Here is a 17,737-nt window from a genome sequence, read left to right on the forward strand (position 1 = left end):
GCTAATGACGCTCCAAATCAATTAGTTGCATAGAAATGACGATATTGAACACTTTGATGTACATTGTTTACGCAGTAACCTGTCAATTTTAAAATTGGTGTGATTACTACTGCAGTTCTACATATACCTATACGTACATTCTCAAATTATTTGGCCTTAATCCATGTCCACGAATGGGAATGAATGGGACAGAATATAAGTACATACGTCAACATTTGCTTGATAAGATAACTAATTGCATGCGACAATCTAAAAATTGACATCAATACGTCGTCACTCAGGTAAAATTGGATTGGTATATAAACCTGGAGCAAAGGACGAAATTGCATATTCAACTTGTCTCATTCTTCCTAAACTCATATCTGAATATTAATTACATACATCGTCAAAATTGAATTTCTAAAAATGGCACTTTTGAAACTTGTACTTTGCTCTTTAGCCGTGGCCGTATTTTCAGCCTTTGCTGTCCATGCAGCAACATTGGGTAAGAAAAATTAAAAATAATGCATGTAAAATCGTTAAAAATATATGTACCATAATTTTTAATTCTTCAATGAATAACATTGTTTTACAGATCGCCAAATCGAGTATCCTGAAATGCGAGTCATCGGAACAATTGGGAACAAGACGTTTTACACGACCTTAAACACTGTAATTAAACTTTTCGTAAAATCAACGTCTTTTAAAAAAACTGTTTTTTAATAAATTGTATTTTTGTAGACTTTTGCAGTCAGGTGGGAAGCAGCCAGGCAAATTTGTCAAGCGTCGGGCATTCAATTTGCCATCTTCCAATCCGACGCTGAGTTTGATTTTGTTCGAGCTAACGTAGACCCCTCATCAAGTTAGTCACTATTTTGCTACTTAATTTGTATACTAATTATTTAGTAAATGGATGAAATTGAGCTTAACAATTCAACAATATTAAACATTTCAGAACTTTGGATTGACGCCAGCATGCGAGAAATGGAGACTCTGACCGGGAGGGCGGCATTCGTTTATGGCGACGGTTCCGACGTGTCGACGAAGAACGTCATGATCAACCCGTCAACTTGGGTGTGCCTCTACTTTTCTGCCGATGACCACATTTTCTCAGGAATGTGCGCCGAACCAAGAGGAGTCCTCTGCCATATGAATAACGCTAATGGAACCATTTCCCAATAATTTGTTGGTCCGTGCTATCTTAAATTCAGAATTATTTAAAACAATTTACGATCGGTTAATAAAATGGAGTTAATAAAATATGTAATCAGTTCTATGCAATTTATTTAAATCTGATAATGTTGCTTATTTATTCAGACTTAATCTTTTGCCTGTTTGTATGCGATAAAAATTTCATCTTATTTTACAAAACTTTCTCTACTTTCTCCATACATAACGTTATGTCATGCCTTATTCCTTTAAATCATTGTTTTGCTTGGTCGAAATCTTTGATTTTGAGTTTTTTTAAACCAAGTTAAACTTATCAAGTCGCGTGCTTATCGAGTTACAAGACCTTTTTGCGTTTAGAAATCTGAAGCAGAACTAGAACAAAGGAATCTGTAACCAATTTAATTTTTAAGTGTAACATCTCATTTTTCAATTGCGAGGTTAAAAACGTTTTTATGCAAACTTTGTATGCATTATATAAATTTTTTGAATGACTTTGAAGTACATATAGAATTTTAATAATATTTTGAATAAGCCGAAGAACCTAAAGATAACAGGAGGAAAAGAAATTTCAAGAAAAATAGCCACATGTTATACAGATAGCAGTAGCAGATACATTTGCTGATTTACAAAACTGACGAAACTTTAATTTTCACTTTTGACTTTTAAAAGCAATTGACCACGGTTATTTGTTATCAAAATTATTACATCTTTTCCCTCATCGATCCCAACCTTCAAACATGAATCCTATTCCATATTCCCAAAATATTTTCGACACTACTGCATCACGTCACATTTTACGTTCACCCTTTAAACGACATGTCGTTGCACTCCAGTTAAATAAATCACTCCACATTACATACATTTCGACCCCTTTCAGTGCTTTCACTCTTGTACATATGCATACAAGAATCAATGAATGAGAAACCGGTTTTCTCTCTCAGTCAGTACGAAGAGATGTTATCATGAGTAACACGGCCACCTCTTCCGCCCTCCCAGCATGGATAGTGCAGATAAGGGGGACATACCTAAGTGGTGAAAGGATACGTACATAATAATACTAATACCACCACAAGAAGTGTACATACGCAATATGTGTGCCCACCAGGACACCACCGACCAATTTTATTCTTTATTCAGCCACCATCCACCCTTCATTTTCGACATTATCACATTATAACAAAAGAAAGGACCAACTATCGAGAGCGAAAGTAACCAAGTCTTCTTTTGTTGGTGGTGAAAGTGTAAATAGAGCAGGAGGTAGTGAAAAGCGTACTATCTACACGTTATTGGGAACCCATCATCACTCACTCACTCACTAACCAAAGTGTGGAGAGACAGGGTTTTAAATGGGTGAATTTGGCGATTTTAAACCAGTTTCCTTCTAGATCTTTATCTGGAATGAGTTAATACATGAGATGTTTATAAATATATATTTATGTACAATAAATTCCTACAATTTATATTTTTCAAGTTGAATTATGTATTAAAGATAATTAGTAACAATTTCAAATGTCTATAATTACTACATGTAAATCTATGCAAAGTTTGTAATAATGTGGTCTATTTTTTAAGTGCGGAGCAATTAAAAAAAATAAATTTTCAGTAATTAAAATTTTTTGTCTAATGAAGAAATCCTTAATGAATATCGAAAGTTTCCAGCTATAATAAATATTTCAGGTTGAAAATGTCGATGGAACTAATTGATCCCTATTATTCAATATTTTCTCATTGTTTATAATTTTATAAACAATTTTAGTTTTAATTAAAATTTCACACAAATAACGGGTAAAAAGACATGCATATTTACGAAACCCTACCACCCCACGAGCCCAATACCTATTTACTTACTACAACTCTGTCCAACTTTATAGAGAAAGTTGCTCTCTTACTGACTCTCTTGTGCCCCTTTCACTTCCGGTCGTCTGGTTTCTCGTGAATGGATGTTACTGCAGTCATTCTCACACCTCGTAGCCCACCAAATATCAGTCTATGGACCCTGCTGCCCGACACTGAATGCCATAATAATATCTCAACCACAAATCTCGCTTAACAGCAAACATTACATAATAACAAACATTCCCATAACCTTCCGATTATATAATAATAAACAATAATACCACTTTTTGACTGCATTATTATTACGATTATTACAAACCTTTATTTCGTTACGCACTGCTACCTGTTGTGCAAAATAAACTAGAATTTGTTACATATTCCTATTCATTTACGTATTAGAATTGCTTTCTCCTTCCTGATGATGTAACTTTGATCGTTTTTTTTGCTACATTATTCACAAGTCATTTTCACTTTGTTGTCGAATATATCGTAGATTTTGTGTTATGTAACTTCCATTTGTGCATGTATCCCGATAATGAGATTTTTTTTCTCTTTCGCATGGCACGATTTCTTATAAAAAAAGACCTGGACAAAAAAGTGACATCCGCCAACCAACCAACCTGACCAAAAAAAGGAAAAGGCTGCTGACCAGCAAAGTTATTTCTTTCATCTTGGCGTATTACTTTAGTTTCTCGGCCAGAGAGCAAAAATGTCACAACAAGGACAAGAAACCAATGTTATAATTTCATGGCTCATAATTCCCGAAATTCTGCTCCGTTGCTCACCAAGAAATCTCATTTATTTTCCAATCTGGGGGAAATGTCTGCTCCCATTATGACATGTCCTACCTTAATTATTTGTTACAGGTGGATAACTCTTCTCGGTTATTCTTGGCAGAGTAAACGAGCCGCGGATTAACTTAATTACTTGAAAAGCAAGCAAAACGAGACGAAATTGGTATCGATCTTAAGTTACCTAATTTCTCCAAAATAATATTCCTTCAAAGCAGTGACACTGACATTTTTGGGTTTCAAATCAAATTGTAACTAATTATTTAGTATTAATAAGTTCGGTTTACAGATCAGAACCAAGAATTGTGCAGTGGTGTGTGTTACCAGTTGAACTTGGCGCTTGATAACCCACGTGTCTCACATTGTCCAAGCTAATGTCACCTAGCGGCAGTTGGGGCACTATGTTACATTTTTCGTTTCTAGAGGGCGTTTTTCGCTAAAGTGTCAAAACGTTGACGAACACGATAACAACGAAACACACCCTTTAGATCTGCCGAGACTTGATCAAATGAACGGGCACACCCCCTAAACTTGACACTTTACCTGTGACCTGGGCACACCCACTAGACTTGACATTTGACCTGTGACCTTGGCACACCCACTAGATTTGACCTGTGACCTTGGCACACCCACTAGATTTGACATTGGACCTATGACCTTGGAACACCCCCCTGGACTTGACATTTGACCTGCGACCTGCGTACAACCAATAAAGTTGACACTCAGAATTGTGGCTTGGGCACACCCACCATACTTGACCTGTGACCTGGGCACACCCGCTACACTTGACCTATGACTTGGGCACACCCACTACACTTGACATTTGACCTGTGACCTTGGCACACCCACTAGATTTGACATTTAACCTGTGACCTGGGCACATCCACTATACTTGACCTGTGACCTCTGTGCCCCACGGTATAGTTGACACTTGACCTGTGCCTTACTAATTTTAATTACCTACAAGCGCCACCTATCGGATGTTGGCTGTTTTTCAGCGCTAGAGGGCGGGCTTTTGCTTTAAGTGCCTAAACGTTCTTAAAACGTTAGAACAATGCCATACTTCAGAGTTGTGACCGAACGTTTTCCGTGATTAACCCCTAGAGTCCTGAAGAACGTTTTTCGTGGCCACCCCCTTTAGAGTCGTGACTGAACGTTTTTCGTGGCCACCCCCTTTAGAGTCGTGACTGAACGTTTTTCGTGGCCACCCCCTTTAGAGTCGTGACTGAACGTTTTCGTGGCCACCCCCTTTAGAGTCGTGAAGACCGTTTTTCGTGGGCACCCACTTTAGAGTCGTGACTGAACGGTTTTCGTGGCCACCCCCTTTAGAGTCGTGACCTAACGTTTTTCGTGGTAAACCCATAGAGTCGTGACCGGACGTTTTTCGTGGTAAACCCATAGAGTCGTGACTAAACGTTTTTCGTGGCCACCCCCTTTAGAGTCGTGAAGAACGTTTTTCGTCGGCACCCCCTTTAGAGTCGTGAAGAACGTTTTTCGTGGGCACCCCCATTTAGAGTCGTGACTGAACGGTTTTCGTGGCCACCCCCATTTAGAGTCGTGACTGAACGTTTTTCGTGGCCACCCCCTTCAAAGTCGTGAAGAACGTTTTTCGTGGGCACCCCCTTTAGAGTCGTGACTGAACGGTTTTCGTGGTCACACCCATAGGGTCTTGACTGACCGAATTTCGTGGTCACACCCATAGAGTCGTGACTGAACGTTTTTCGTGGCCACCCCCTTTAGAGTCGTGAAGAACGTTTTTCGTGGGCACCCCCTTTAGAGTCGTGAGGAACGTTTTTCGTGGTCACACCCATAGCGTCGTGACTGAACGTTTTTCGCAATAAAATAATAAAATCGTTGTGATTAGAGCCCGCATTGCGGGCTTAAGAGACTAGTATTCTGCTAAATGTGAAGTTGAGTCTCACCTCGCTCACCTTGCTTTTAGCTCACCCGGCAAACAACCCGGCTTGATTGATGACAGCGAGCGAACTGCTTTTTTTGATCTGGCAAATTATTTTTTAAATTTTAATATTTACAAGTTGTAAACTACAATTTTTATATCGAACAATTAAACTTAACAAACTAGTAGCACTAGCAGTCGTAGTTTTGATAATATTGTGTCATTTGACAAACACTGGGACAAAATGCAAGGCTCGATCCTCATTTTAGAAAAACAACCTGTAAGGCTTTAAAGATATACAAATTACAAAATATTTAATGGACCTGATAACTAGTTAAGTTTTGCCTCCTATTAATCAATTGAATTGATTACAGAACATTCCCTACGACTGTGCTGCAACGCTTCTCTACGCAAACTTGAGTTATAAGATTATTATTAGAGGAACAGTTTCAGAGGATCCGGCTCAGTAAGTTTAAAATTGTTTAGCAGAAGTAAAGCAAAGTAATACAAACAATTCATAAATTTGGAAATCTAAATTAAATTTCACCTTCAATTACAGATTCGCCATCGATATCAGGGATGACCAAGGGGCCATTCTTCTTCACGTTAATCCTCGTTGGACTGAACGTAGAATCATTATGAATGCGTGCAGCCCCATCAGGGGAGGGATTGGAGGGTGGGGTCTCCAAGAGTATGCTCCCATGAACATGCGCCGATCGGAACCATTCGAAATAACAATAAAGGATAAGGATGACTATTTTTGGGTAAGCTAACTGAGTAGATAATCAATAAAATACAATTTTAATAATTACCTTTGTCTATTTGTAGATTGTTGTGAACAATGAGATTGAAGTCTCCTTCAAGAAACGGCTCGTTCCCCTCAGCGCTCGTCGTCACATCAGTGTCAATAAAGTCGACCGTGATGACATCACTTTGAATTTCGTTCAGATGGACGAATTCCCAAAGTAGATGACTAGATCGCCTTCCGAACTTACTTAGACTTTTATTCTTGACGGATAATGTGATTCCTTTGGTAAAAGATAATGGATAATAGTTCAATTCTGTATAAACTATATGGACTCGTAAAGGTTCCTCAACTTTTCAATGTTAGTTAATTTATTCAAGAGGACGCAATTAAAAGTACAATGACTTATTTTTACACGAGAAGTGGATTTTTACATGTTAATAAAAAAATGTTAGTTATGAGTTGATTGGGTAAGTAGTTCGATGTTGGACGTAATTTAACCCTCCCTGAAATTTGAGTTATATATGAATTATTTGTACAGTTTTTGTTTTATAGTTTTAGCATATATTGATTATAATTTTGAGTTTAAGTAGCTTACATCATTTCACTCTGTCCTTCGGTAAAGACTCGAATAATAAATTCGCCCTCCTATTTTCCATAATTAAAATGTCTTTAGTTCTTTAATATTTTTAGATAAAATATCATCTGAAGGAAAATTTTATTTAAGGGAAAAAATTGAAAATCATACCTCATTAGGTTCAAAGGTCGAAGGGACGATGACATAGCGTCCAACGGGCAATCGGAAACGGCTGCAAACCTCTCTCAGATTAATAAAGGTGGGTGACCTTGCGACTGATGCGTTGTATTTGAAAAATTGCTGGGGGAGTGGAGTTTCTTGGTTGTCATCAGTTAGCTAAACATGTAAATTATAATAGGAACGTTATATTTCCCACGATATTACGAAGGATGACATTGCAGATATCAAAGAAATAGCAATTTACCCGATAAATTGCAAATCCAATCGTCAAACAATCAATGCCAGCTTTTCGTTGGGCTCGTCGATTTTTCTGCATCAGGGCGATAATCACGGTCGCCTTATCTTCGGGATCGTTCGCGTCGGGGTCTTCAAGGTCAATGATGTATTGAGGATTTTGGGGGAATGATTCTGCAATTTGGTTGACATAAATAAATGTGTTACTTAATTAGTTCGTTTTATATGCAACGATTGTGGAAAACTAGATTGATCAACTGATTTTTAGGCTAAATTTGTATGTTAATTATGATTAACCAAATGCTTAATTATTATTACCAATGTAATTCCTGCACCCTCCTGCCGTCGATCCATAGACCCACGCTCCTTCCAAGATGTTCATGTTCCATTTCGTTTTCCCAGCTTCTTCCTCCTCTAATGAATCTGGGCTGAGATTACAAATTTCGAGACGGTCGAAATAGTTCATAAAATCCTAAAGGGTAATACAAAAATGCTACAAATGGGTGTAACCTTGGGCAAGTGAAATCTGAAAAAATTAATTTTGCATACCTTGTAGGACATCCAAAATTCCCCATCGGCGTCGAAAGTCAGACCTATCAAGTTCAAGTTCAAGTAATCCTTTATTAACATGTCAACAAATAAGTATCAGTTAATATAAACTGTTTCCCATATGCAAACCTATTTCTTCCTTTGTCTCGTCATCAATGTACGACCACTCCTTAGAGCCGTCGCCCCACCCCCCTTTCCATTCGGCCTCATTCCCCCACGGATTCTTTATCCGAAGGAGAGGAACCTTCCCCCTAACTCGCGGAGTCTCAATGTCCAACAGCTTGACATCTGTGATCGAATAGGCATGACCTCTAATAAGACCCATCGAAGTTTCTGCCTCCGTTATCTTGGGGTCGGGCTAATTTTAGTAATAAATTCAACTTAATATATACGTGTAATTAAATGTTCATGGTATGGACCAAATTAGTTAATCGACAAGTAAAAATCGCACCTCGATTGAACACCCGAGAAAGCTGCTCCGTTCGAAAGCTTTTTGAATCATATCAAGCAGATTTTTTGGGGCCGTTTTCAAATCGTACATCTCCGTCACGCCACCAGTAAAGTCCTCCAATGCTTCGCAGGTTGTACCACCCTTAAGAGCTTCGTACGATCCGTGCAATCTGCATAAATGCATGCAAAAGATGTATTATGGATGATGATAACCAGTTTTAAGTTATCTTGGGTTCAATTTCAAAATCCGTGAAATTATTTGAGATAAATCCACAAAGTTTTCACTTGGTATTGATGATTGTGTGGAGTGTAAAAATTTTACGAGATATGATAAAAGACTAGTATAGATATTTAAAAATATGCCATCTTGTATGATACTATTGCGAGTTGCACAATTCAGGTAAAAAAATTGTGCAAAATACTTTTGCATAAAAGCACACTAAAAATTAGCATATTACAAAATATCATCTAGAAGAAACGAGATGCCACTAATCTATAAAGCTTTCTTAGGTGTCTAATTTGTTACAAGGAAAAACATCACTCACTTTGCATACGCTTTCTCCAGCAGAGCCGACCAAAATTCGTTGTTGTCCTCAGAATGGAGGAACATGAGACGCCCCCCTTTTGTGGGGAGTCGGTCATCCACTACGACATCAACCCAACGGCCGTATTGCCAAAATCTGTATTACCAAAATAGATGCGAAATGTAATTCCAGGTTTTAACGCGACATACGTATTTAAATAACTCACCGGAAATGGAAAATACCGGCATATCCTTCATCAAAAGAATTATCTTGTGGAACCACTTGGGCAAATATATGCTCATTTAAGGTCAAGTTCGCCAATGCAGCGAGTAACCAACAATCCCTAAATTTATAAAGTTCGTTAATTTGAAAAATTAAAGGTCAACTTAAAAAAATTGTTTTATGTAACTAAAAAGTTACCCGAGTTCTCCCTGCTTGACATCAAATCGCGATGCACCCTCGACAAAAAATGATGGTGGATCGGAACAAATTTCCTATGCGATATACATACATAAATAAGCATTAATTTTTTCAGAAAGTATGGTCAACATAATAATTGACATATTTCCACAATTTAGATTTACATGGGGTCTCAACCATTCAAAACTTCTCCTCCCCTCGGAAGAGAAGAACACGCTTGATTCTTCTGCAGGAAACTCGGGGTCCTCGAATAGGACCCCATCAGCCAAACATTGCGCCCGAATTTGTTCATAATCTTGAAATCCGGCCTCACCAGAGCCGTCGTACTGATCATAATCGACCCCAGGAACATGACCTCCACCCTGCAAAAATTTGTAAAGTGCAAAAAATGCCTAAACCACCAGCACGATAATTTCTTATTCGCCCAATATTGTATCCCCAACTAAGGAAGAGAGACTTGTACCTCTATCAGATTTTGGTACCCTCAGGATATTTTAAAGTACTCGGGTGAGTGTACTGCGTATCATATCCCAAGGGCATCAAAATGTGAGGGCGTGCGAGTCCTCCCTCGTCAGACAGAACTTTAGTCGTCTGAGAAAAAAAGTGCATGGAATGGAATAGATATACCGATACATACAGACATATGTACATACTTTCATAAAGATCAGTTTATGTCATGGTACAACGTAGGATAATTTTTCTTTTACAATTTAAAAACCCCTTATGCTTTAAGGTTAATTCACATTCCAAATGAATTTATGCAAGTGAAACTCATTTCATTAAAATTTACATGATATTAATTTACTCACCCGAACTATCGGCTTCACTTTCGCTGCTGCTTTGCCCCCACCATGAATTTTCCGTCCGCCGATAATCGTCTTGATAAAGTTGTCGATAAAGCTGCCATCTGAATTTCTTTCAGTTCTGGAATATGCAAAACCATGTAAATACATACATACTCTAAATCTCACTCACTCTAAAAATCCCATAAATAATTGCATACAAACAAACCTCGGACTATCATCTCCCATCCCATGCCCAATAATCTCCGCCAACTTGAGAATTGAAGGCAAATACTTCGCCACATTTCCGGGTAAATATCCTCCCATTTGACCTTGAACAGCATTCAGGATCGTGGTCAGCTGGCCGATTCCTCCTCCGCCGCCCGTCCCCGCACCACCCGCGCCACCACCGCTCAACAATCCAAGCACCCCCTTGACCAGATTCATGTCGATTTTCCCCCCACCAAAACCCCCCGAACTTTCACCCCCACCACTCCCCCCGGCCTCACCCGGGTTCAATTTCTTCTCAATCTGTCGCCCCAACTCGTTCAGACCTTCGTTCGCCAACGATTTGAAGAATCCCTTGAACGCCATGATGACTTCGTGTTAAGAGAATCTTCCAAGTAGCTTAACCAAAATTTCACTTGCACTACCAGCAACGAAGGTTAGTAAACTAATGAATAACTTGCACAAAATTTACTCACGATTTTTAGTCACCTCACGGCCACAACAATTCTTCTAGTATTTATGTAACCGTGCACAGTATTAAAACACAATATAGTACACAGTGGATGATTATGCCGAATTGTTCGTGCCGTATATGAACAAATAACAATAATAATAATATCCCTGACTCAGAAGAAGAAGAAGTGGTCAAAACAACACAAGTGTATCATGTAATACCAACAAGGTTAAAAACAAAACCACTTTGTGTGTTGTGTCTTATACGCTCCGGTCTTGTCAGCACGATGTTTGTATGCCGAGCTAAAGTTGCATCGTGAGCTACATACACAGAATGTAAATAGGTATATGATCTCATTCCTAGTATTGTAGAAGCCAGAAAACTACCAACTACGACTAGCCGATGTTGGTATGAAAATGCATGCAAAAAAAGGGTGTAGCAGTACTACGGATAGTGGGTGTGTGATGTAATAATCGGTCTCTGGCTGGGTTTCTGTAAGAGGGGAAAATGCAATCCAATGCAATGTTTGGTTTGGTTTGACTGGGGGTTTGCAGCACAATGATGATCATGAGATCATACAGATCTGTCTGCAAAATTCGGGTTATATAAAGATAAACGTGGCATGCATGGATTCTTGCATCTTTTTAAGCGATACTATGTATTTACTCTACGGCTGGTTGGTTTCTTTAATGTTTTGGTCCGACTCTGACGTTAAAATGGATATCTGGAGTAAGTTAGGAATTATATAAGTAAAATCTCGGAAACGTCGTAATCCTATTGAGATAAGTGTATATGAAGTCGTAATAGTAATCGTTATGTATGATAAGAAAGATGGTACTCTGAGATAAATTTTGTGTAATGACAAGTAATAAATTATTCTGTTTGTTTGTTTGGAGAATTGTTGTCAATTATTTATAACGTTTTGTCATCGGGACATGTATGGATGTGGAATTTTAATGAGGATAAATTCTTGGCGAGATTTGTAAGTAATTTTGGGTATGTATAAAGATGGCTTTGTTTTCAATATATGTTTTTCCCATTTGACAAAAAGAGTTGCATATGTATGATTTTATGTTGAGTATGCGAATTCAATTTTTTTATGATTCCAATTGCTGTCGAATTGATTTGTGTGAAACACTTTAAACGGATTTGAAATTCAATTAATGTTTTTGATGATCGTAAATCTATCGCAAATATTTATAAATAAGCACAAACAAGAATCCCAGGAGCTTTTTTACACTTGTAAATATGAGGCATAATTGTATTGTCTCATTGTTTATCAAAGTGTGAGTGGGTTTGATGGCAAGAAAAGTATGATCACTTCAGAGGTGATATACGTATATATTTATGTACATACTATTATGTATCTGTTCCATTCTATATTCCCAGACCAGACATAAGGTTCCAAAATTTGCTAAATTTCCGTTCTAAATATGATTTTCATACATGATTTGTACTACTTACATATTTCTTCTAAAAGACTTCAACCTACCATCGTCTCTTCCTCAAAACTAGTAGTCAAATTGGCATCTATATGCATAAATACGTGCAAAAAAAGAATAATTGCAAAATCATATACTTCCTACTCCCTAAAACCCTACATACACATACATCCCGTCAAATCAGCAACACGCCGTCCTCACCCCCACCCACCCACCAAGAGTGGTATCTTGTTGAAGCGAAACTAATCAAAAAATGGAATTTGCTATTCAAATGTGTGCAAATAAATTCTCTACTTCCTGGACAGGACGGAGGAGCGAGTTAGCCTTTAACTCAACTCTCCATTCTATCTGCTGCCTCTATCCATCTAAAAACTCTACAACCAAGTATTTCTAGCCAAACAAAATAAATGGGATTACATTTACATTTTATTTCTGCACATTCGACACAAACTGTACCAACCAAGCCAAGGCAGGTCGTTGTCGTCGTCGTCGTCATCTCGCCGTGTTGGATAAACAACGACGTAACAAGCCTCCGAACCTACGTACATACGTACGAGCGATGGATGGATATGAAATTGTACACAAACTGCTACAAATTACTGGCACGATTTAGCAGCAAGTTACTACATAAATTCGGTGAAAGAGATAGAGAAGGAAAAAGATAAAAGATCGATATGAGTAGCCGGCTCTCATCCACATCTGCTCGTCCGTCGTCCTAGAATTCGTCAAGGTTTGTGGAAATGGACCTGCTAAAAGTAAAACTGTATCAAATTACGAGAAACGCGAGAGAGAATGGAAATTTGAGAGATTGTATGAAAGGAAACCGTTACACGCGTTTTATTTTCAGAGAAAACACGGATGCGACGAGAACCCACCGTCATTCATGCGGGGAAAGTGAATGTAATGTGAGTGAGTGAGTGTGAGATATGCATTTGGGGAAAAGTGGGACGAGGAGAAAGTTTGACATGGTTTTGGATAGGGATTTAAAAAGTACAAGTTTTGCGTCGTTTAAGATTATTTGCGTTAATTTTAATAACTGTATTGTGTTAGGAGGTACATATTTCGCCAAACCTGAACATTGGCACATGGCATCTTTCGCAAATTTCATATCAATTGATTTACCCTAGTTTGATCCAAATCTGTGTACTTTGGGAGGCCTCCATTGTCAATAGAATTCATAGAATGTTACACACAAAATTCTTGTAATTTTACATTTTAAAATTTACATCACTATCTCTCTCCTCTAACGAGAATGGCATGACTTTGATCACAAATCCCTACAATAATTAAGTCCTGTTTGTCAATTATTCTCATCGAAATTAAATTTAGGACATACGAGTAAGATCCCTGTATTTAACCTCGAGTAAATAAATGGATATCGGACGTGGAGTTGGAAAATGAAAACGACAGGGACAAAGCCTTAATGGAGCCTGCCTTGCTTCAATTAGTCACTTGTCACTACTTTCTCTACAGTTCGTCCTCTTTTCCTTTACCCAGTTTCCATTCCACCCGACCTGCTACATATTGGACACGGTAAATAAAGAAAAGTGAAAGTAAATCGACCTCGCAGCCAGACTAGAGTTGAAAAGCGAACTGAGAACTAAACAAAGATTTCCAACGGAACTTTCCACCAACCAATGTTGTCCTCGGTCAGGTATATAAAACTGTTTTGAGAGGCGGAGCTGGGAGACTTATTTACGGCGAGAGATGTACATCTGTCGGTCGAGGCGAGATAAATGGTCATTTTATTTCGATGGATAAAACAAATCGAGTCTTAATTAGTGGTGTGGATGATTTTTTTTGGACTTTGTCCCCAATTTGTCAATATAAATTGAGTTACGGGAAGATTTAGCAAAATTTTTTTCAAGACAGGTTTATGTATTTTCCAACATTGCCATTTTTTATTCGAAATTTGCGATAAACAGCATTAGTCGTGTGGATGAATTTTTTTTGGACTTACCCTATTTGTCAATATAAATTGAGCTGAATACACGACGAAGGAAAAATTTCGCAACAATTTTTTCCAGACAGGTTTATTCCCTACATTGCAAATTTTTTACATTCGAAATTTGCGATAAACAGCACACCAGGGAAAATTCGGTCTCAGTGCAGTGGTGACAAAAGCAAATATATACGAAGCCCAATATTTTTTGCGTCCGCCGATCCGACGTTGCAAAACCGTTCCATCCATCGCTGAAAAAGGCAGACATTTCCATTCGTGTCATCCTCTGAAAAGGAGAAAGATCAGTAAAACTGCGACATGACATGACGTGTATCAAGGAGCAGATCAGTAGCAGCAGGGACAGTGCAGGCAGACATATAGAAATAAAGTTGGCGAAAGGGGAGAAAGTGAGACAAAAAAACCGGAACAGGTTTGAATGTTGCATGGCTTCGGACAAAAAATACTCGTAACATGAATGACGTGATGATGACACAATAATGACAAACTGTGCAAAAATGGTATCATGTTATTCTTGATGAAAATAAAGTGCAAATAACGTAAGTAGATAAATTCAATAGCTGCTACATTTTCTAAACAATGATTTAGAAAATGTTGTTTTCCGTCGCCTGATCACCTATGATTTTCTAAAAATAGTAAATCATTAAAATCATCATCGGCATTGAAATATTACAACGTGAATATTTACATAAATTAAATTAAACTTGCACATGCAAATGGTGGAATTTGATATATAGCTAGGTAGAAAGTTATAAAAACATAATTATTTTCAATTTACGATAAATACCGATAACCTAGTTAATTGGGTGAAATAATATTCCGCACCTAAATAAATCCCATAACCCAATCGATATCAATTTTAGCACATTTTATAAAAAATATATAAAATTATCATTTATAGTCTCAAAATTTCCATAAACTCCAACTTTCCCACCCACTCCTCCTCCACTACATATAGATATTTAGTTCCTGGAATATCAACTTTTCTTCATTGTTAAATTCCCCTCGAGATCCTTTTTGTGAGTTCATTTCCTTTCACAAGAATTTCACTCTATTTTATTCTATTTTTCTTTCCATCAGAAATTTTTACATTTTCTTCTCTCCCATGCAGTGACTTTACTTGAGTGGTCTGGTAGCCACATGACTTTCGCCATATAAGAAAATCTTACCTACTTGACTTTGACTTTCTTTTCTGCCTGGATTTCTCCCTTTGTTCTCCAACTTTTCGCCTTGATGTCTTTATCCATCATTTCATTTGTCAAGCTGGCTGTGAGTTGTGTGAACCGTTCAAAATAATTGATTCGCTTTGACTTTGACTTTAGTTTACTTTGCCCAATAAACCTTTTAAAGTAATAGTTTTCCCCTATTCGAATGGCAAAGAAGAAAGAAAAAATGTCGCCATTTCTTCCCAGAAAATATTGAGACGCTTGGATTTAAAAAAACTATTCCCAGGGTAAAAAAATGGTCATAGTTTTACTTCACCAACAAACATTGTTTGGATCGTGGGAAGGAAATGACCACTTGACTTCTGGTGTTTGGTCGTGACACGTGGTGACATTTGGTCTGGGCTTGAAGGTATTTTAGTTTAGTAGTGGGGAGCCAAGTCATTCGGAGAAATATTGTTTTTTCGACAAGTTTTTGATACGAGAAAGTTTGGGTTATTAGAGACAATTGACATGTATTGCGTAATATGGGTTGAAAAGGGCAAAGTAAAATGGATGAAATTTTGACACCTTTAATAAATATCGATGCCATAACATATTTACAGAAAGGAATTTATGACAGTTTTGGTATAGAAAATCCCTTCCTACTTAAGTGGCTCCTATTTTTTTGTTTATGCAAAATTTTATGGTAGATTAGTGTTGGAGGTGGATAATAAATAAATACAATTTTGCGATAATTTTTCATTCGTAAGAACTTTACCTGAAACTGAACACCGAGTCCAACCAATACCTAACAATCACTTGAATTTTTTTATATATCTCAAAAAATCCTAATTCGGCACTTTGCTCACCCAATTTTTGCAATATTTTATTCCCCCTCCGAATTAGACTATGACCTTGTCCGACACAAATTATAAACGATTCTAAACCAAAAAGAGGATCCATATCGTCAATGGAAGACATTATTCAGCCAAAACCCACCACGACATTTTAGCACTCATCCTCTACCCCAGACTCCTTTCCTTACCAAATTTCTACTTCATATGGGTTTGGCTTCATCCCATAAATAAAAGTTGTAGTTGTTGGAAGGAACAATCTTTCACATCCACATCCACCACTACCCGATCAAGATGAAAGTCCACTCTCCTTCCGGGAAATAAAGGCCTAAAGTGGGCTGCTGAACTAAATACGAGGATTTCATGCCATCCTGGACTGCAGAAAAGAAGCACTTATGCAGGGTTCTCAAAATGTGGGAGTGATTTTCAGAATTTCTACTTGGTAGTGCTTTTAATGTGATATTTTACATGTAGACATATGCATGTAGATGATAAATAGTACACTAAGAACATTGAAATTAGGTCTAATCAGAGACTGGCGGATTAAAGATATCGGGATTAAGGATTGAGATTGAGGATTAAATTTTAAAATCTTGGGATTGAGATTGAGGATTAGGGATTAATTTTAAAATTGTGGGATTAAGGATTGGGATTAGGGATTGAATTCAATCTGGGATTGGGATTAATTCGGGATTAAATTTTGGGTAGTTTTCTGGGATTGGGAATTAATTTAGTCCTGGATTAATTGTTTGCATTAAATTTCATTATGCCAGATTTTTAAATTAATTAAATGAATCTGAACTTCGGACCAAGAAATATTTTGAACATTTCACATGTAAAATTAGATCGTTTAGGAATAAAATTTTTAAATGGCAATTGAATATTTTTTGCACTAAAAATTATATACGGGAAAAATGCTAATTTTACTCTAGGTACTATTTTTAACGGAAAACTTTGACCAGAATTTGAGCAGTGCACTGACATTGCTCACACCAATGTTGAAAATTGTGCATTGAGGATACCACGTTATGAGTAGTTTTGCAAAATGATGTGCAGTATTTTTAAATATGTGATAAAAATGAACGAAATGCAATCAATTCTTGAAAAGGGAGCGATCTTAAGAGAAGTTAGCTTTTCGATTTTTCATTCATTGCAAATTTAATCCCATTTTAATCCCATTCTAATCCCACTTTAGGATTAAACTTGGCATAGAGGGATTGGGGATTAGGGATTAAGGATTAAAATTCTAGAACTTGGGATTAAAGATTGAGATTGAGGATTAATTAATCCCCAATCCTAATCTCAATCCCCAATCCTTAATCCGGGATTGACCAGTCTCTGGGTCTAATCAACAAAATCTTGCAAAAATGATGCACGACTGCATAATAAATATTACGCATAAACACAAATGCAGTAAAATACAAAAAAAAACTTATCAAATCGTTTCGTGCTATAGCACAAAAAACGCATTTGCACAATTTCACTTCATTAAACAAATACACAATTTGTTGTGAGAACCC

At 37.4% G+C, this 17,737-nt stretch overlaps 3 protein-coding genes across 3 annotated transcripts; 2 read left to right on the top strand and 1 right to left on the bottom strand.

The window, feature by feature from the left end:
- The first annotated feature begins 313 nt into the window (after positions 1-313).
- LOC110853393 lies at positions 314-1,260 on the top strand. The gene is made up of 4 exons (XM_022101654.2): positions 314-484; positions 575-651; positions 721-841; positions 935-1,260. Exons 1-4 carry the CDS (start codon positions 406-408, stop codon positions 1,159-1,161), a joined length of 504 nt encoding a protein of 167 aa, XP_021957346.1. The 5' UTR covers positions 314-405; the 3' UTR covers positions 1,162-1,260.
- Positions 1,261-5,710: 4,450 nt separating this feature from the next.
- LOC110853057 lies at positions 5,711-6,879 on the top strand. The gene is made up of 4 exons (XM_022101283.2): positions 5,711-5,953; positions 6,048-6,139; positions 6,233-6,437; positions 6,502-6,879. Exons 1-4 carry the CDS (start codon positions 5,918-5,920, stop codon positions 6,640-6,642), a joined length of 474 nt encoding a protein of 157 aa, XP_021956975.1. The 5' UTR covers positions 5,711-5,917; the 3' UTR covers positions 6,643-6,879.
- LOC110853056 (calpain-A) lies at positions 6,771-10,596 on the bottom strand. Its single transcript, XM_022101282.2, has 14 exons — positions 10,364-10,596; positions 10,162-10,276; positions 9,517-9,714; positions 9,353-9,426; positions 9,159-9,275; positions 8,954-9,088; positions 8,410-8,578; positions 8,088-8,316; positions 7,959-8,002; positions 7,728-7,881; positions 7,420-7,583; positions 7,167-7,331; positions 7,017-7,066; positions 6,771-6,924 (listed from the first exon to the last, which is right to left on the bottom strand). Exons 1-14 carry the CDS (start codon positions 10,579-10,581, stop codon positions 6,915-6,917), a joined length of 1,842 nt encoding a protein of 613 aa, XP_021956974.2. The 5' UTR covers positions 10,582-10,596; the 3' UTR covers positions 6,771-6,914.
- Positions 10,597-17,737: the final 7,141 nt, after the last annotated feature.

This window comes from Folsomia candida, unplaced genomic scaffold (assembly GCF_002217175.1).
Source record: "Folsomia candida strain VU population unplaced genomic scaffold, ASM221717v1 Fcan01_Sc008, whole genome shotgun sequence".
NCBI classification, from domain to species: domain Eukaryota; kingdom Metazoa; phylum Arthropoda; class Collembola; order Entomobryomorpha; family Isotomidae; genus Folsomia; species Folsomia candida.

Coding starts and splice junctions, on each gene's coding strand:
- LOC110853057 (XM_022101283.2), top strand. CDS start 5,918: ATGCAAGGCTCGATCCTCATTTTAGAAAAACAACCT. Junction 5,954..6,047: donor TCATTTTAGAAAAACAACCT/GTAAGGCTTTAA, acceptor AATTGATTACAG/AACATTCCCTACGACTGTGC. Junction 6,438..6,501: donor ATAAGGATGACTATTTTTGG/GTAAGCTAACTG, acceptor GTCTATTTGTAG/ATTGTTGTGAACAATGAGAT.
- LOC110853056 (XM_022101282.2), bottom strand. CDS start 10,581: ATGAATCTGGTCAAGGGGGTGCTTGGATTGTTGAGCGGTGGTGGCGCG. Junction 8,003..8,087: donor CGAGACAAAGGAAGAAATAG/GTTTGCATATGG, acceptor TGAACTTGATAG/GTCTGACTTTCGACGCCGAT. Junction 7,882..7,958: donor AATTTTGGATGTCCTACAAG/GTATGCAAAATT, acceptor ATTACCCTTTAG/GATTTTATGAACTATTTCGA.
- LOC110853393 (XM_022101654.2), top strand. CDS start 406: ATGGCACTTTTGAAACTTGTACTTTGCTCTTTAGCCGTGGCCGTATTT. Junction 485..574: donor TGTCCATGCAGCAACATTGG/GTAAGAAAAATT, acceptor ATTGTTTTACAG/ATCGCCAAATCGAGTATCCT. Junction 842..934: donor TAACGTAGACCCCTCATCAA/GTTAGTCACTAT, acceptor TAAACATTTCAG/AACTTTGGATTGACGCCAGC.